This window comes from Brassica oleracea, chromosome C2, assembly GCF_000695525.1.
Source record: "Brassica oleracea var. oleracea cultivar TO1000 chromosome C2, BOL, whole genome shotgun sequence".
In the NCBI taxonomy this organism is placed as follows: domain Eukaryota; kingdom Viridiplantae; phylum Streptophyta; class Magnoliopsida; order Brassicales; family Brassicaceae; genus Brassica; species Brassica oleracea.
In genome coordinates this window covers 18,075,424-18,095,354 of record NC_027749.1, presented here as the reverse complement: position 1 = coordinate 18,095,354, position 19,931 = coordinate 18,075,424, and the positions used below count along the sequence as shown (strand labels likewise).

Here is a 19,931-nt window from a genome sequence, read left to right as displayed (position 1 = left end):
TATTGTTGATGAAGAAGCACCAGCTCGAGAGGTCGGTCCTGGCGACGCAAATCCGGTCCTCCCCGCCGAAGGAAGAGAAACGTGACCCGGTCTTGATGACCTGGTCGAGTTGTCTGATTCTTCGATCGAAAGAAGCGGCCAGAACGAGTCCAGCAACGGAGCACCTCCCGGAGTAGGGGAAGATTTGAATGCATCATCAGTTGAGAGGGGGGGAGCGAGGGAGCGAGGACGCGATTGCCCAAGTCCCCGAGGAACCTGAAAGCAGGTCACTGGTGGCTGACCCACCCATTTCTGACGCGGGAGTTGTTGAGAATGTTCTTGATCTGGTTCCTCGACTTTCAGTGGACGACCCTGGCCGGGGCGAGGGATGACTCTTTATGTTTGTTGTAATCTTTCTTAGTTGTTTTGTCTTTTGGCCCTTCGAGGTCTTGTGTTGTTGTAACTCCGAACCTCTTTGTTTTGTGGCTTTGTTCTTTGTTTTGAACCTTCAGTAAGCCTTATGACTTTTTTTGGACTTAAGAACTTTTTCAAACCAAGTTTGCCTTAGTTGTGAAATGAGGCTTCTTGGACTCGGAACTTCCAAAGGTCTTTTGACGAGTCGTCGAATTTTGTTTCTGACTTTAGATTTTGACGATTTTAATATGGCAATATGGTCGGCATCTCGAAGTAACACTCAAGGCTGATCAGATGGTTTATCGAGTTTTGACGCGTTGTGCCGTCAGTTCGAGTTTCCGATTTCGAAGAGAATCGTTTGTTTTTCGAGCGACAGCGGTTCTCAATCGAACTCAATGTAATCCTAGAATATGAGGTTGGCCGAACCTGACTTTAAAGGATCATAAGATGATTGAAAGCCGTCATCTCGATCGTATCGGCTGGGGCCGTGATACAACCGGGAGTCCCCCGAGCACGTGTCTGATCAGGACATGCTCGTTAGTGGGTGCGAGTGCTAGTACGTTCGTCCGAGAGACAGGGCTGTGCTCGTGCGTAAGCATCGCCAAAAAAATTCGCACTTCCTCTCGTCGAGGGGATTTGTTTTGATTTTTTTGGTTATAGCTGGACCGGTTAAGGCTGTCTATGTACCTCTGGGAGAGGATCAATCCATTCGTAGTTCCTTTTTGATGAGCGAAAGTGGCATTGGATGATGCGCATTCACTAGTTTTTTTTTCTTTTTTTGCGAGTGAAAGTGACTGATTGTCATTCACTCGTTGGTTTTGAGGTCTGATCGAGCAAAACTGGCAGTTGCTCGATCGTTAGATACGTTTTTCAAGAGTAGTATCTTCGGAGATGCATGGAGTTCCATGCTCTGGGAACAGGTTTGCCTGTTGATGTCTCGAGTCGATAGACTCCTGGTTTAATGACTTGGGCGATCTTGTACGGTCCTTCCCAGTTAGTTCCAAGCTTGCCTGCGTTCAGCTCCTTAGTTTTTTCGAACACTTTACGGAGTACAATATCGCCCAGTTCGAGAGGTCGAGACTTGACCTTCTTGTTGTAGTAGCTCTCGATCTGATGCTGATAGTTCTGGAAGCGGAGCAAGGCTTGGTCGTGTCGTTCTTCGATAGCGTCCAAAGCATCGAGCAGCATGTCGCTGTTAAGCTCAACGTTCTGTGGCATTTTTGACCGACGTAGACTGGTTACGTTCACTTTGGCGGGAGCCATAGCTTCGAATCCGTGGGCCATTGAGAAAGGAGTTGATTTCGTTGCTCCTCGAGGAATCGTTCTATGCGACCAAAGAACACAGTCGAGTTCATCGGCCCAGCATCCTTTTTTCAAGTCGAGGCGTTTCTTTAACCCGTCGATTATGATCTTGTTAAATGCCTCAGCTTGACCATTGCGCTGCGGGTACTACGGACTCGATGTGTTGAGTTGGATTGTGTTGAGTTGGATTCTCCATCTTTCGCAGAACTCTCGAAACTTGTTCGATATGAATTGGGAGCCATTGTCAGTAACTATTTCGTAAGGTAGGCCGTGGCGACAGATGATGTTTTTCCACACGAACCGTTGAACTTCTTTTTCTGTTATGCTGGCAAAAGCTTCCGCCTCGATCCACTTTGTAAAGTAGTCAGTTAGCACCAGGGCGAAGCGTTTCTGTCGAGAGCTTGGCATAGGGCCGATTATGTCCATTCCCCATCGCATAAAAGGGTATGGTGTCGTCATCGTCCGTAGCAGCTCTGTCGGGGAATGGACTGTCGAAGTGTGTCGCTGGCATTGGTCGCATCTTTGAGTGTATGCCTCGCAATCCGCGTTCATTGTTGGCCCGTAAAAGCCGAGGCTTTTGACTTTTAAAGCGAGTGCTCGACCTCTGGAGTGATTTTCTTCGCCGTTGATGCACTTCAAGAGTATTTTGGTTGTGGTCCATCGATGGAGTTCTCCATCCAAGACGATGTAGTGGGCACTCCTTGTCTTGAGTCGTCTTGCAATCCATTTCTCGGAAGGTAGCTTTCCATCGACCAGATAGTTGATTAATTCTGTCCTCCAGTCGGTAGCTTCAACTTGTTCTGCTGCGGGGTCCTCGTCCATGGGGATGGCTTCGGTTATGGGTTCTACGACGGTCGCTTCGCTAGGCGGGAGCTCGATGCTTGGTTTGTCGATCTTGTGGATGGGGATGGTCCATTTCACCTGATCGCGCAGCCTGCTACCCAAGGCAGCGAGGGCGTTGGCGCACACGTTCTCTCCTCTGGGGACTTTGGTGAGTTCGAAGAATTCGAAGTCCTTAGCGAATGTTTGAACGACTTTAAGGTACGCGTCCATTCGTTCGTTACGAGCATCGTAGTTGCCGCTAAACTGACTGGTAACGAGTTGTGAGTCTCAGTATGCACTGAGGCGTTTTGCTTTGGCTGCCTTAGAGAGTCGTAGTCCTGCGATCAATGACACATATTCTGCTTCATTGTTTGAAGCGGTGAAGCCGAAACTGAACGACTGTCTGATTAGCTCGCCTGTTGGAGACTGCAGTTGGACTCCTGCTCCTGATCCTTTGTTTGTTGACGATCCGTCGACGTGAAGTATCCAATTCTAACTTGGAAGGATTAGGTCTTGCTCTAGCGCTGGTGCGAGCTCGATCAGGAAGTCAGCGAGGACTTGGGATTTTGCTGCTGTTCGATTTTTGAACACAATGTCGTGCTCACTGAGCCCACTTCGATAATCGTCCGGACTGGTTGGTGTTTTGCATTACTGTGCAGAGCGGTTGATTTGTTAGTACTTCGATTGTATGCGATTGGAAGTAAGGACGCAGCTTCCTCGATGACGTGATAACTGCAAGAGCCATCTTCTCGAGGGTGGGGTATCGTGTTTCTGGGTTGGTCATTCGCTTGCTCGTGTAGAAGATGGGCTTCTGCTGAGGATACTGCAAGAGCCATCTTCTCGAGGACGCTGCTGACCACGGTGGAGGATACTGTGATATAAAGGGAGAGTGTATCACCGGCTTCTGGTTTCGATAGCATGGGAGGAGTCGTTAGATACTGTTTGAGTTGTCTGAACGCCTCTTCGCACTTCTCGTCCCAGACGAAACGCTTGTTTCCACGCAGTAGCTCGTAAAAGGGGAGGCATTTATCCGTGGACCTCGAGATGAAGCAGTTCAATGCTGCAATCCTCACTACAAGAAAACATTAATTTAGTGACTACAATTGCAACTACGGTTGGTAGTGGCAAATATGTGAAACTATCTTCTAATGGATTTGCAACTATTATGTTATTATGTGTAATGAGTTATACCTTAGTTGCAATTTTTCGACTAAAACATGCAGTAGTAATACGGTTGCTAATTTGGGATTCATTTGTAACTCTCTTGTAACTAAATTATGTAGTCACAAAATAGTAGTAAAAAAAAGCAATATATGTTCAACTAAAACTTATATTCTATTTAATAGTTATACATCAGTTACTTGTATAATTTAATTATCATAGTTGCAAAATAGTAGCTACATATTTATTATACGTTTGTGACTTTAATCAAAAGAATAGCATTTTTATTAGTATGTTTAATATTGTGGTTGCAAAATAGTAGTATGTGTATTCAATTTGTAACTGCTTTGCTACTACTGAATTGTAGAAGTGGAAAATTAGTAACAACAATTTTGTGACATTTTTTACTGTAGTAAAAAGAGTAACAATTCAGTGGCTAAATATTGGTATGAAAACATATCACACATGCCAAATATAGTAAAAAATTAGTTGTAATGTCTGCTACATATATATGTATAAGTACAGTTATTTTGTGACTTATTTGCAACTTCTAAAAATTTATTTAGTCAAAATTAGTAGCAATTTTTGTCACTATTTTACGACTACTATCATATTTGTTTCAATAATTGTCTAAAATACATTATTTTCACATTTTTTACTATGTATCATTAGAGAATAATGTAAGAAACCCATAAATGGGTATTTTTTATATAAATTTAAAACATTCACAAATATTTACAAACATGTATCATCTATTTGTATTACATTCATGTATAGTTTTGATTAGGTTTACATTTGTCCAGTTAGATTGTTTTACAAAAATGATTCAAGTTATTTTATTTAAATAAAATCATTTATTTTTACATATAAGTTTTAAAAAGGATGAAATTTAGAGTTAAGAGTATCTTTAGCTACTAATTTGCAACGGCAAACAATATAGAAGTTACAAAATAGTCACTTGTAATACATTCAAGTGCAATGATTTAGATTTGGGTTAAAGAAATCAATTAGATTATTGTACATTAATAATTTGATAAGTTTATAACAAGTGTTTTCTCTTATATACTAGTTTAAAAAGCAAATAAATGATATTTAAGGTTTAGGGTATTGTTAGGGTTACTTGTTAGCCACTAATTTGAAACTGCAAAACATGAGGCGTTGCAAATAAGTGGTAAATTTCATTGTAATTTTCTTTTACATATATCACTATTTTGCAACTATATGCCTTTAGATAGTTACACTTTGGTCGCACAATTTGGCTCTAAGGTCCAATGTTTTTTAATATAGCGCTGTAAAAGCCGAGGCTTTTGACTTTTAAAGCTAGTGCTCGACCTCCGTAGTGATTTCCTGCAGCGCCTTCATGCGTTTCGGCCATGACAAGATGCGTTTCTTCGCCGTTGATGCACTTCAAGAGTACTTTGGTTGTGGTCCATCGATGGAGTTCTCCATCCAAGACGACGTAGTGGGCACTTCTTGTCTTGAGTCGTCTTGCAATCCATTTATCGGGAGGTAGCTTTCCATCGACCAGATAGTTGATGGATTTTGTCCTCCAGTCGGTAGCTTCAACTTGTTCCGCTGCGGGGTCCTCGTCCATGGGGATGGCTTCGGTTATGGGTGCTACGACGGTCGCTTCGCTAGGCGGGAGCTCAATGCTTGATTTGTCGATCTTGTGGATGGGGATGGTCCGTTTCACCTGATCGCGCAGCCTGCTACCCAAGGCAGCGAAGGCGTCGGCGCACACGTTCTCTCCTATGGGGACTTTGGTGAGTTCGAAGAATTCAAAGTCCTTAGCGAGTGTGTGAACGACTTTAAGGTACACGTCCATTCATTTATTACGAGCTTCGTAGTCGCCGCTAAACTGACTGGTAACGAGTTGTGAGTCGCAATATGCACTGAGGCGTTTTGCCTTGACTGCCTTAGCGAGTCGTAATCCTGCGATCAATGACTCGTATTCCGCTTCATTGTTTGAAGCGGTGAAGCCGAAACTGAACGACTGTCTGATTAGCTCGCCTGTTGGAGACTGCAGTTGGACTCCTGCTCCTGATCCTTTGTTTGTTGACGATCCATCGACGTGAAGTATCCAATTCTGGCATGGTAGGATTAGGTCTTGCTCTAGCTCTGGTGCGAGCTCGATCAGGAAGTCAACGAGGACTTGGGATTTTGCTGCTGTTCGATTTTTGAACACAATGTCATGCTCGCTGAGCTCGATAGCCCACTTTGATAATCGTCCGGACTGGTTGGTGTTTTGCATTACTGTGCAGAGCGGTTGATTTGTTAGTACTTCGATCGTATGCGATTGGAAGTAAGGACGCAGCTTCCTCGCTGACGTGATAATTGCAAGAGCCATCTTCTCGAGGGTGGGGAATCGTGTTTCTGGGTCGGTCATCCGCTTGCTCGTGTAGAAGAGAGGCTTTTGCTCTCCTCGATCCTCTCGGATGAGGAAGCTGCTGACCGCGGTGGAGGATACTGCGATTTAAAAGGAGAGTGTATTACCGGCTTCTGGTTTCGATAGCACGGGAGGAGTCGTAAGATACTGTTTGAGTTGTCCGAACGCCTCTTTGCACTTCTCCTCCCAGACGAAACGCTTGTTTCCACGCAGTAGCTCGTAAAAGGGGAGGCATTTATCCGTGGACCTCGAGATGAAGCGGTTCAATGCTGCAATCCTCCCCGTGAGCCGCTGAACCTCTCTGCTGTTTTTTGGGCTGGGAAGGTCAAGTATGGCGGTGATCTGCTTAGGATTCACCTTTTTCCCTCGCTGGGTGACAATGTATCCCAAGAACTCGTCTGAAGTGACGCCGAAGGTGCATTCTGCAGGGTTGAGTTTCATTCTGTACTCATTCAGCGTTTTAAAGCACTCTTTTAGATGATTTAGATGATCTGCCGCGCGGAGTGACTTAACCAGCATGTCGTCGATGTAGACCTCCATTGTGTTCCCCAGTTTGTCGGCGAACATTCGATTGACGAGTCGTTGATAGGTCGCACCGACATTCTTAAGACCGAATGGCATCACTTTGTAGAAGTACGTCCCTCTATCGGTGATGAATACTGTCTTCTCTCGATCGTCTGGGTGCATCATGATCTGATTGTAACCCGAGAATGCGTCCGTGAAGGTCAAGAGCTCGTTTCCAGCAGTCGATTCGACTAATCTATCGATATGCGGAAGCGGGTAACTGTCTTTGGGGCAAGCCTTGTTCAGATCGGTGAATTCGACGCAGACACGCCACTTTCCGTTCTTCTTCTTGACGACGACCGGGTTAGCCAACCACTCCGGGTATCGCACCTCGGCGATTGAACCAGCTGCGAGCATTCGATCGACTTCTTCGTTGACGGCCTTGCTTCGTTTAGGGCCAAGCTTGCGTCTCTTTTGGCGAATAAGCTTGATGGTTGGATCTACATTCAACTCGTGGGATGTTATGGCGGGACTTATTCCCTTCATATATGACGTTGTCCAAGCGAATGTTGATGCGTTCTGCTTCAGGAAGTCGATGATCGTGCGTTGCATCTCGTTGGTGAGGAAAGCGCCGACTAGGACTATTTTGCTTTGGTCGGAGTCATAGATCGTCACTTCTAGAATCTCATCTTTTTGAGGTTGAATTTGCTTTGCTATCGCGTTGATGCGAGGAGTCGACTGTTGCATCTTCACTGTTGCAATCAGTAGGTCACGAGCGGGCTGCTGATTCCCGTGAAGAGTCTGTATTTGATCGTTCAGTCCAGGAAACTTCACGCACTGATGATACGTCGATGATATTGCCTTGATCGGATGTAACCAGGGGGTTCCGAGGATCGCGTTATATGGAGCCTTTGTTCGGATAACGGAAAACTTGACCATGCGTGTTACTCCGCATGCGTAGACCAGAAGCTTGATTATTCTGATCATCGTCTCGGAAGCTCCGTTGAATCCCGTAAGGAAGCGAGATGATGGTTTCATATCGCGCAGGTTGACTCCCATCTTATCGAGTGTATCGCGAAAGATCAGATCAACCGAACTGCCAGTATCGAACAAAACTTTGGCGACGTCACACTTTACGAGTCCTACTTCGATGAGTAGGGGGTTGTTATGAGGTAGATGGACGTCGATGGCATCGTCAGGTGATAAAGTGATCGAGAGATCATTCTCAGGTTTCGATGGCCATTTCTTTGAGGGTATTGCCTGTCGTCGATGGTCCTTGATCGATCGAACCGAGTTGCCGCAAGGTGGCGAGCCTCCCATAATTACATTTAAGAAGGGAGCGCGCTCGATCCGTCTATTTTGCAGTTGGACCCTCATGTATTTAGGCGAGTCTTCGATGATTGGCTCATGTTTATCGCTTTTCCTGGCTTTCGTTTCCTCCAACTTTCGTTGTAAGTCGGAACGTTTAGGCCGGTTGAGCTTGATCCTGAGGTCTTCTGATTTCGAGTTTAGCTGATCACGAAGGTCGAAGACTCGGGGCTTGAGCTGGGGTTGAACAATGGAGTCTTTGACTCTTTTAGCCTTGGACTCTTCGATGATTGAACGAAGATCGTTTTTAGAGTCGTGCACACGGTCGATTGTCTGCGACTTTCACCTGAGCTTGTTTCTCAAGTCATTCGACTCTTCCGGTCTACCGTTTTCACTTGGTCGCTTGTTGGAGCGTTCGTGCCAATCGCAGACTTTGCTCTCCTCTTCTTCATCCGAGGAGGAACTTGGTCGTGCGAGGATAACTTTGACGCGTCGACGATTACGAGGTTGCTCTTCTTCGACTTGTGCTTCGCCCTCGTCTTCGTCTTGCTCTTCTGGCTTGTCATCCTCTGCGCGTTTGGGTCGGGCTCCGGCCTTGTCTTGACTTTTCTGAGCCTTCTTTTCTTTGTTTTTGCTCCAGCTCTTGGTGTTGTTTTGCCTAGGCTTGGGGAGCTCGACGTTGGCTGTTCCGTTTTCGTAAGATGAGAAAAGGGCATCGACCAGATGCCTGCAGTTTCTTGTGTCGTGTGCCTTGGACTTATGGTAACTGCACCACAGGTTTGGCTCAGTCGTGCCAGGATTCGAAGTTGAAGGCGCCGAAGAAGTTTGCGGCTTCTCGTCGTTCTCCCAGACGTTCCAACATTTCTCGCGCACAACGATAGTCGATCCCGGGGGCGGGTTTTTATCTTCGACGACATAGACAAAGCTTTTCTGCTGATTAGATTTGCTGCCTGTGGCGTGCTGTCGGGGTTCTTGGCGTGCCTCAGGAGCTTTTGGAGCAGTCATCGGTTTTGCGGCCGCATTCATTTTCTTGAGTATCGCTGCTGTGTCTTCTTCCATTCGGATGAAGTTGTTCGACCTCGCGATAGCATCTTGAAGCGACTTGGTGGGGTTTCTGTAGAGATCCTCGCGAAACAGGGACTTGAGGTAGAGAGTATTCATCAACGTGTCAACGGCGATGCTGTCTGGGATATGTACCTTCGAAGCGACAATTTTGAACTTCTCCATGAAGTCGCGGAGGCTTTGGTTCGCTCCCTGAGATAGGTTCCAAAGGTTGGATAGGGTCGCTCCTTGTCTCGTAAACATGATGTACTGCTTGAGGAATGCGGACGTTAGGTCGTGAAAGTTGTTGATGGAGTCTCATTCCAATCCTGTGAACCATCCAAGGGCTGGTCCTTGAAGACTCTCGACGAAGAGCCGACAATAGCCAGCGTCTCTTTCCTCATCAGAAAAGTTAGTTCGACCCATCGCGATGTTGAATGCGGTGATATGGTCAGTCGGGTCTGCCTTTCCGACAAAAGTCGGAAGGCGGATTTTCTCGGCTGGTCGGTACCGTACGTCAGTGATTCGCTGGGAAAAGGGGGTTTTTAGGGTTTTGGTGACGACGCGTTCAATCAACGGCGCCGAAGTAGGTCCTTCAAGCATTCGGTCTTTCATGTCCAAGAACGACTGCATAAGCTCAGCGAGTTCCCGGACGGTAACGAGATCTACGCCACCGTGTGTTTGAGCCTGGGCGGCGTTTGTGTTCGTCGTGTTTTCTGCGCCGACTGTTCGGTAAGTGTCGAACAGCTGTTTTCGGACCGTCGAGGCCGGATCTCCTGAGTTTCCGGCCAAGGGAGCCAAGATGGCGGCGATGGCGGTGAGCTGCTCGTTCGTTGCCTTCTGGACGGCGTCTTGCTGCGCCATCATCTCGAGTATGGTGTCTGCGAAGGCCGCTGCTGTCGGAGCGCCTTCAGTCGTAGGTGGCTCGTCGTCGGACGGCGAATCAAATCGAGCCATGATCTTTTGCTGACGCTACTCTGTCTGTGCCACGGTGGGCGCCAACTGTTTGAACCGAGACTGTCGATAAACTAGTAAAGAGCAAATGACAAGTTCTCGTCGGTGGGTCAAGACAAAGACGTGTTTTATTAGATCAAGTGAACGCTCAATCGTGTTACAAGGAGGGGAAAACAAGGAAATGAACCGGCGAAAGCTAATTTGCCGGAGAATACAAGTCGGCGAAAATAAGATTTAAAACCCTAGTTTATAGCCGAAAGTAAGTGTGTGGTAATTTGTGGATCTTTTCATCGTTGTCTCTCCTCTTCCTTTTATAGACGGTCTTCTGTTGACCAAATCGACTTGACCTAACGGGCCTTCTCAACGATTGGGCCGAGGCGTCGGGCCGCTGTACCGAGTCGTCGAGCCGAAGACTTACGGTTGTTCGCTCTGCCGGTTAAAAGTAGTCCGAAGTCGAGTCGACTACTAGCTCGCGAGTCGACGAGCCGAGCTCATCTGTTTTGATCATGTGTCAGGACAATCATTATGTGGACCTTTTGGGAGGGTCAGACCCATACCCAACATGACACTAAATATTATTCACTGAAACACAAAATATGGATCTAACGTCCTTGCAAGGAGTAGAGGAGCGATGACTGAAGCTAGGTTGAGATGGACAATGATAGCAGCAACACTATTCTTCTTAAACATGATCTGCCATGATGGAAAGAGAGGTTATGGTGATGGAATAGCAGAGAAAAAGAAGATAAAAATTGAGACAAATAGAGAAGGGATGTGAAGGAATCTGTCAAACTAAGAGAAAATCAGTAGAAAAAAAAATGAAGAAGAGGCTTAATGGTGCCGTTTGAGGAGCAAACAGGATTGATGAAAATGAGAAAAGAAGATTTGAGATCTAGGTCAAATAAAAGATATCATCAGAAAATGGTAAGAATGTGGTCATAATTTTCTGATCACTTTTTGACTATGTTTTTTGGTTAAAAAATCCTAACCATTTTCTGACTAGTTTTCTTATTCATCACGACTTGGTCAAAATAAGGTCATAACAATTTCTGACATTTTCTATTGGTCAGAAATATGGTCAAAATATAATATATTTTCTGAGCATTTTTTGACTATATGTTTTGGTTAAAAAATTCTAATCATTTTTTGACCATTTTTCTAAGTCATCACAAAGTAGTCAGAATAAGATTATAATTACTTTTAACCATTTTAGCCGGTCAGAAATGTGGTCAAAATATGATGTGTTTTCTTGTAGTGACTACTTACTCGCAACCCTCAGCTCAGTGGCTTATCTTATCAACCAGACATTTGTTCTTTTGTTGATCAACTGAACCAGACATTTGTTCTGTTTTTGATGAACTGAACAAACATGGAACACACCTCTTCTGGTGTCGGCTTTCCGCATCTGCGATCTCCAAGCTGACTCACATTCTTGTTGATGGGAGATCTTTTCAGCGAGTATACTTTATTACTAAGGTTTTTTTTAAATACACATTTTCTATAGTATTTGATTATTGTTTGTATTTTCTCTTTTTTTCGTTTTTTTTTATCATCAACTATACAGACTCATATTAACTCTGTAAACCAAACTGGATGATCTGCATCCATGTGAACGACAAAAGACGATTGCTTCCTAGCACTGCATGCTAGACTATCCGCCTTTGAGTTTTGCGTCCGTGGTACATAGATAAACTCTGATCGGGTGAAGCACTCTTTCAGGATCTTGATATCTTCCAAATAACTTGTAAAAGCTGGCAACTCCTCTGGTTTCGAAACCATCTTCACCAATTGAGAACAATCTGTTGCAAACGTAACCTGAAATTGACATAAATTCCTCATGCATTCCATTGCCCATAGTAACGCTTCCATCTCCGCATGAAGAGGCGAGAGACTAGCCCTAACATTCCTTGCCCCCAACAATCCATCAAAACCTTCCAAAGTGCTGAGCCAACCTTGTCCTGAAAAACTAGAACCCTCTTTCCACGAGCCATCTGGAAAGCACTATCTTCCTGGAATTGACGGTAATATCGTGTTTATTTGTGGAGCCATTCTCTGATCATGTAATACTTGTGCTTCAGCCCACAGTGTCGATTCCGTTTCTGCTAATTTAAGTGTATTCATAGGATCCATGTCCAAATTACTGAAAACTTTATTATTCCTAGCTTTCCAGATATACCAAATTATCCAAGCAAACTGGTGATCCTCCATCTGCGGAAGGACTCTCCAAAATAGATGATCCATATTTGTGAAGAGGGCACTTGTTGGAAAAAAAAGTTGGATTTGATGGTATCTTCGAGAGAGCCCAAACCTGGAGAGCTGGAGTACATTCAAAAAACACATGATTAATTGATTCCTCATGAGCTCCACTTCTTACACAACAAGTATCCCCTTGAATCCCCCTTGCGTGTAAATTCTTCCGCACTGCTATACACCCTGTCACTAATTACCATAGAAAATGTTTCAACTTTGGTGGACACCGTATTTTCCAACAGTAAGCCTTCAAAACGTCAACTGTGGGGCCAATCAGTAAAGGTGGTATTTCTCTATATGGATAAATCCGCTCTACATGATATCCTGACTTGACCGAATATTTCCCATTTTTTGTAAAGTGTCATCCATCTCTATCTATCCCCTGAGTCATGCTCAAAGGGATGCTTTCTATAAGTTTCGCGTGTTGGGGATCCACCAAAACCCGAATTGCCTCCAAATTCCAAGTACGTGAGGTAGAGTCAATGAGAGACTCGACTTTAAGGTCCGGATGTAAGTTGTATTGATTTTTATTAGCTTGTCTCGGGCGAGTGGCTGGGAGCCAAAGATCATTCCATACAGAGATAGAAGATCCTGATCCCACCCATTTGATTAGTCCTTTGCTTACCAGAGATCTAGCAGAAATAATACTCCGCCAGCCATAAGACGGAGATTATGAACGAATCGGTTCCAAGGGTGAAGCATTCCTATAATACCAACCTTTGAAAACTCGAGAAAATAAAGTGTTGGGCTTTTCAATCAGTCGCCATAATTGTTTACCAACCATCGCCGTATTAAAATCAGTGATGTCCTTGAATCCCAAACCTCCTTCATCCTTTTCTACGCATACTTTGTCCCATGATTTCCAATGCATGCCTCTAGTGCTTCCCCCTGGACTCCACCAGAATTGTGAAACCGCACTCGTCAGCTTCTTTACAGTTGCCTACGGTAATCGATAGCATGACATCGTATGATTTGGTAATGCTGTAATTACTGATTTAATAATCACTTCCTTTCCTCATTTTGTGAAAAACCTAAAAGTCCACCCGTTAACTCTATTATTTAACCGGTCTTGTACAAAACTAAAAACTTGAATCTTTGAGCCCCCCATATTTTCCAGCAGTCCAAGGTAAGATCCCATTCTTCCAAGATTCTGAATGCCCAAGATGTCCCTTAATTCTTGTCTAACAGACTCTTCAATCTTATGTCCAAATTGAATTGAAGACTTATCAAAATTTATTAATTAACTGTCCTGAAACTGCCTCATACTCTTTTAAAATCCGAAAAATGATTTGACACTCTTCTTTTTGAGCTTTACAAAAGAAGAGGCTATCATCCGCAAAAAGCAAATGTGATATCGCCGGACAAGCTCTCGTTACCTTCATCCCCGTTAATTGTTGGCCCCTCTCTGCCTTTTTTATATTTGCAATTAGAGCCTCAGTACATAAAATAAATAAATAAGGCGATAAATGATCTCCTTGCCATAAGCCCCTATGGGGAACAATGAGACCGCGTGGTTGACCATTTATTAGAACCTTGTATTGAACCGATGATATACATTCCATCATTAATTTGACCCAATGAAGGTCAAATCCTAACTTCTGTAATAAGACCTTAATAAAGTCTCATTCCACTCTATCATACGCTTTACTCATATCCGTTTTGATTGCCATATACTTTTCTTGACATGCTTTATTGGTCCGTAATCCATGAAACATTTCCTGAGCGATATGGATATTATCAGAGATCAACCTTCCTGCCACGAATGCCGATTGAGTTTTTGAAATAAGCAATGGAAGATAGATTTTTAATCGCTGACATAAAACCTTCGAAATAATTTTATAGCCTACATTACATAGACTAATTGACCTCAATTCCGTCATCCACGTAGGTCTCTTTGTTTTTGGAATCATACATATGTTAGTAATATTTAATCGTGTATTCATATCTCCCGAGACCTAAAAATTATTCACCATCTCCACTAAATCATTCTTTATAATATGCCAGGAGTGTTGGAAAAAAGAGTTGTCATGCCGTCCGGCCCTGGCGCATTTTCTGGATGCATCATAAACAAAGCATTTTTGACCTCCTCCTCCGTCGCTAGTCTCAACAAGTGTTGATTCATCTGAGGAGTAATGGCCGGTGTAACCTCTGTAGAAAAACTATCAAATTCCGATGGGAAGTGGTACTAAATTGATACTCAAAATAATTTATTGCCACTTTTTCCACACCATTTTCCCCTCTAATCCAATTCCCATCCACATCATGTAATCCAACAATTCTATTGCGAATCCGTCTTTGCCTTGTTAAAGCATGATAAAATTTTGTATTAAGATCCCCAGATGCATACCACATGTTCCGGCTTTTCTGGTGCCAGTACTCTTCCTCATTCTTATATGCATCTTGTAATTTCCTAGATACCTCCAGAATATCTTCCCGAGACCTAGTATTATCTGTTTGTACCTCCTCAAGAGCTTGTTGTAGTTCGTTTATTTTTTTTCTTTCCATAAGGAGGATTATCTTTCCGCCATTTAGCAATTTCATGACGACAATTACTAATTTTTTTCACTATATTATTTGTTCTCTCTTCAACTCCTCCTTCGTTATAGTCTATCCAACCTCATGTAATTGATTCCATGAGGCCCGCCTGTCCATTCCACCTCTTATCAAACCGAAATTGTCCTTTCCTCCTCGTAACTTTATCCTCAAGATAAGCCACCACTGGCCGATGATCAGATGCCACCATTCCAAGATACTCTGTAAAAGAACATGAGAATAAAGTGTGCCATTCTTCATTCGCTAAAGCACGATCTAGACGGCATCTAACCGTCACTGCCAATTTTCTTTTTCTTCTTCTCCCTTGCCACGACATTTTGTTTGTGTTTTCTTAAACAATGAATTCTGTATATTACATAAAAAAATTAGAAAGCAATTATATTAATGGCCATAAATGATTTATTTTTAATTCAAAAGTCAAAAAGAATAATTAAGAGTTATTATATACATAGGATTACAAAAGTAACTAGCGTCAAAATATGAGATACCAAAAGATGTAATATTGTGGTATTTTTAGAGAATCCATTAATGTAATATATTGACTTTGAATAGAGATAAATACTAAAATATAAAATCACAATCTGACACTCCCATCCTTATATTAATTCCCACAGATATATTTTAAATTCAATAGTCAAGATTTCAAGAATAATTAAGAGCTATATACAGAAGATTATATCAAAAAGTGACACACAATATGAGATACCAGAAAGATGTAATCTTGTGGTATATTTAGAGAATCAATTAATGTAAGATATTGACTTTGAATAGAGGTAAATACTATCTAATCTGTTAAATGTTTCTTCATATGTATTTGACCAGAACTAATATAAATTCACATTCCAAAACTATTCCAAAACTCTCATCCTTACAGTTGCATTAGAAGAGAAGAAAATGAACGTCGAAGGAAAGGTGGTCTGCGTCACGGGAGCTTCCGGGTATATAGCGTCTTGGATTGTTAAGCTATTGCTTCAACGTGGCTACACCATTAGGGCCACCGTTCGTGACCCAAGTTTGTTTCTCTTCCTTTATCTAAATTAAATATTTTTTACAATATACCGATAGAGATATCATATAGGTGGTACGATATATATATCATAACCCAAGTGAACGAAGAGTAGAACTAGAGAAGCTATATATATCTTGAAGTGCACTATGACTAATATGTGTGTTTTCTGCAGATGATCAAAAGAAAACGGAACATCTTCTCGCACTTGATGGTGCAGAAGAAAGACTCAGCTTATTCAAAGCAAATCTTTTCGAAGAAGGCTCTTTCGAGCATGCAATCGATGGATGTGAAGCTGTCTTCCATACCGCTTCACCGGTTTTGCTCACTGCCGAGGATCCTCAGGTTCGTCAATGATGTCACTTTGTTCTTACCAACATAATCCTTACTAGTTTACTTGATCAGTTTAGTGACCCCCATATGAAATTAGAGAGGGCATGAAATATATGATATGATTTAATCCAGTCATATATAGCCAATTGGTTTACATGAGTTAACCACTACTCTTGATTTTACAGGCTGAGCTGATCGAACCAGCAGTCAAGGGTACTTTAAACGTCCTAAAGACTTGTGTCAAAATGTCTTCTGTCAAAAGGGTCATCTTAACATCGTCCATGGCTGCCGTCATTGCTCATGCGTCCCCCACTGGACCAAACGGCGTAGTAGATGAAACCATGTTCTCTGATCCAAGTTTTTGTGAGCAGAGAAAGGTCTTTAAATAGTTTTATAACACATCAATAAGTTCATAAGAACTCGCATTATAATAATAATTATTTATTTATTTTCAGCAATGGTATGCACTCTCGAAGACTTTGGCCGAAGATGAAGCATGTAAGTTTGCCAAGGCCAATGAAATGGACTTAATCGTAATGAATCCAGGACTTGTAATTGGACCAATCTTGCAGCCAACTCTTAATTTCTCCGTAGACGTGGTTGTTGAACTTACAAAGGGTAAGGATCCTTTTATGAGCAAAAGTTATAGGTTTGTGGACGTGAGAGATGTTTCTTTAGCTCATATCAAGGCACTTGAGACTCCATCAGCCAATGGTAGATATATCATTGATGGTCCGGTCATTGCGACATTAAAAGACATTGAGAAAGTTTTGCGCGAGTTCGTTCCTGATTTGTGCATTGGTGATGATAAGTGAGTTTGCTTTGGTTTTAACTCTTACTCCATCAGTACAATTTTTTTTTTACATCTCAATAAGTACAATTATGTTTTAAAATTCTACAAATCAACAATTAATATTTTTTATTTTTTTATTTTAGGAACAATGAAGACATTGACCTTGATTTAGTGACATACAAGGTGTCTGTTGAGAAAGTGAGGAGTTTGGGAACTGAATTCATTCCTACAGAAACAAGCCTTAGAGACACTGTTTTCAGTCTGAAGGAGAAATGTCTTATGTGATTCTCTTTGTTGTTTTATTGTACTTATTATTGATTTCACTATTACAGTGACATGAATAAGTAATTTGTCTTAAAAATAAAGATATAAACAATCGTATTGCCCCAAAACTATGTTATTTACTTGTGTCTTGTGCCATCCCCAATCTTTTTAATCCGAACTTCTCAACACAAAACTGTATTTTAAAAAAGTATATATCAATATTTTTATTAATATTTTTAATAAATTAATTATTAAAATTAATATCAAATTTTCTAAAAGAAGAGACTTTAGTAAGTTTTCCAATTTTTCAAAATACCAATAAAATATTAATAAGTTGTTTGTACCCATATTTAAAAATTAATACTCCATTTAAATTTGGAAAACTTAGTGACAATCTTATTAGAGTTTCTGTTTTTGCTATTCTAATTTTTTGTGTCGTGATCTCTATCCGAATTTTAATTAATCTATTTTATATAATTCTTTTCTTGTATTTTTCGTGTTTATTACATTTTAGATCTTATTGGATGAAGGCACTTGTTTTGCTCTTATTTTAATTGAATAAATTGTTGAGGTGTCGTGAGCTCGAGGTTATCAAGTAACGTGGCAAATGCGAGTTTCGCCGTTCCCAAGGCAATGCAATACATTCTGTTTGAAGTTTCAACCCTCTCTTCTGGTTTCTTTTTCAAGATCCATACCATTTCAAACTTGTAAGAAAACTATTCGCAGCTGGGAGTCTAAAGTTGATGGGGATAATAAGCATTCAGACAGCGATGGATCTGATCGTCGCTGGTTTCTCTCTGATGATTGGATTTGGTATCTTTGCTATCATCGCCTCTGTCCTCTGCTCTGTCGTTTTCATCCACCATGTCAGAGAGGCTCCTTCTAACCCCTCCCTTTTAAGTTCTCGCCGGGGATAAACATACGTAAGAGATATTCCTTTTATACACCCTTCCTTCCATGCTTTTCCAGTTGTTAATACAATAAAAGAACTGCTCATGTAATTTAGTATTGTAATAGCTCTCTCTAGGCCTGGGCAAAATAACCAGAAGAACCGAACCGGAACCGAACCGAGATACCTGAAACCAGAACCGGACCAATACCCTCAAATATCCAAACGATTCCTATATTTTTATATCCGAAATAACCAAACCGAACCAGAACCGAACCGAGAACCGAACGGGTACCCGAATATATAAAAATATTAATTATATATACATATAACATCACTAAATATATATTTTTAATTTAAAATTCTATTAAAAGTATCTGAAAATAGTTGAGGATAACTAAATTATTATAAAGTATCCAAACTACCCGAAAGTATCTGAAACTATCCGGATAGTTTTATCCGAAATATCCAAAGTAATCCGAAATATCCAATTTTTTTTATCTAAATCATCCTAATTATTTGATATTTTACCTTAAATAACCGATATTTTATCCAAATTATCCGAATTACCCGAACAATCCGAACCCGAACCGGATCCAAATGAGAACCGAACTTTTTCCGGATATTTTCCGGTTCTTACATTTCCTATCCGAACCGAACCGAACCGAAAATAGATCAAGTACTAAATGGATCTTCTAGCCTCTATCCGAACTATCCGAAACCCGAAATACCCGAACCGAACCGAACCGATACCTGAAATGCCCAGGCCTAGCTCTCTCAAACAACTGCTGCATTCATTGCAAATTGTTCTTTTGTGAGTAATTATTTTTCATTGTCCTACAAGAATTAAAAGATTCGCAAATCAATAGTTATTGTATAATGAAAATTCACATACTTAATTAAAAATAATAATAGCAACGTTTGATTATTATTCTCTGCATTTCTTTTTCTTAACACTGATAACTTCCATTGAAAGTAATAAGCCAAACGGCCATGGTACAAAGGATAGCATTGGTGCTCAAACACCATGCGAAAGGCAAGCAAATTAAAAGACAACAAGCAACCCAATAGGGATAAAAAACGTTAAAAGCAACAGAGGAAATAGAGCGAGAACCCACAAGAAGGTCGTAACCTATAGTAGAGTGGGTACTAGTAGCATGATGAAGACAGAGTTTAGGCTTCTCCTGCTATCGCCTGATGGAGCCAAACAGGGCCTCCTGTTGCAACATTGGATTGGTAACGGTGTTCCGAGGTCACACTCACCGCAATTCGTGAAGCTATAGAGTTTCTGGCCGGGAGGGTATATTCTAATTTCCAAGCAGTCATTAACTGTAATTTTGCAATGATGGTGTTTGTGATTCGAGAGAATTCAGGAGCATATATGTTGGGGTCAAAAACGGTTACGACGAAGTTAACGTCCAAATCCCCGAAGAAGAAAAACGTAGAAAAATTACAAATATTTTTTCGAAATAGATACTTCTTTACGAAAAACCTTTGCGGAAGAAGCGCGAATCATCGGACAAGAGCTCGAGAAGGATCGTTACGCAGCGACCAAACGCGTGCTCCGCTCGGTCGCTACGTAGCGACCGAGCTCGAACCAAAGTTCGGTCGCTACGTAGCGGCCGAGCTCTTCCGGAACGTTGATACGACATCAGTCCATGCATTCTCGTCTACCCTTCGATGCTATCTCCCGAAGACCGTAGCGAACCCATTTCATGTTTCCCGCCATTCTAAGTCATCAATCAAACTTTACCGTAAAACCCGTAGAAATTTCGTTCTTTATCGAAAGAAGCCGTAATAAACGCTTCAAGTCAGAAGACGGCCCAATGGGACCTAAGACATGACTCGAGGCCCAACTTACGATTTCTTCACCAACAGCCCGTAAGCCGCATGACGGTTTACGCCTGGTTCGCAAGGAAAGATAAATGTCAAGTTTCCGCGGATAAATACGAAATTTTGAAGATAATTACGA

At 42.0% G+C, this 19,931-nt stretch overlaps 2 protein-coding genes across 2 annotated transcripts in view; both read left to right on the top strand.

The window, feature by feature from the left end:
* The first annotated feature begins 15,553 nt into the window (after positions 1-15,553).
* LOC106326696 (cinnamoyl-CoA reductase 1-like) lies at positions 15,554-17,190 on the top strand. The gene is made up of 5 exons (XM_013764613.1): positions 15,554-15,686; positions 15,856-16,025; positions 16,199-16,390; positions 16,469-16,824; positions 16,950-17,190. Exons 1-5 carry the CDS (start codon positions 15,569-15,571, stop codon positions 17,089-17,091), a joined length of 978 nt encoding a protein of 325 aa, XP_013620067.1. The 5' UTR covers positions 15,554-15,568; the 3' UTR covers positions 17,092-17,190.
* A 407-nt stretch (positions 17,191-17,597) lies between these two features.
* The window catches only part of LOC106326697 (cinnamoyl-CoA reductase 1-like), a 7,239-nt gene continuing 4,905 nt past the window's right edge, over positions 17,598-19,931 (top strand). The window contains exon 1 of the transcript XR_001267304.1: positions 17,598-17,993. The gene's annotated coding sequence lies outside the window, so the exon portion shown is untranslated. The remainder of the gene's footprint in view (positions 17,994-19,931) is intronic.

Coding starts and splice junctions, on each gene's coding strand:
- LOC106326696 (XM_013764613.1), top strand. CDS start 15,569: ATGAACGTCGAAGGAAAGGTGGTCTGCGTCACGGGAGCTTCCGGGTAT. Junction 16,391..16,468: donor GTTTTTGTGAGCAGAGAAAG/GTCTTTAAATAG, acceptor ATTTATTTTCAG/CAATGGTATGCACTCTCGAA. Junction 16,825..16,949: donor TTGTGCATTGGTGATGATAA/GTGAGTTTGCTT, acceptor TTTTTATTTTAG/GAACAATGAAGACATTGACC.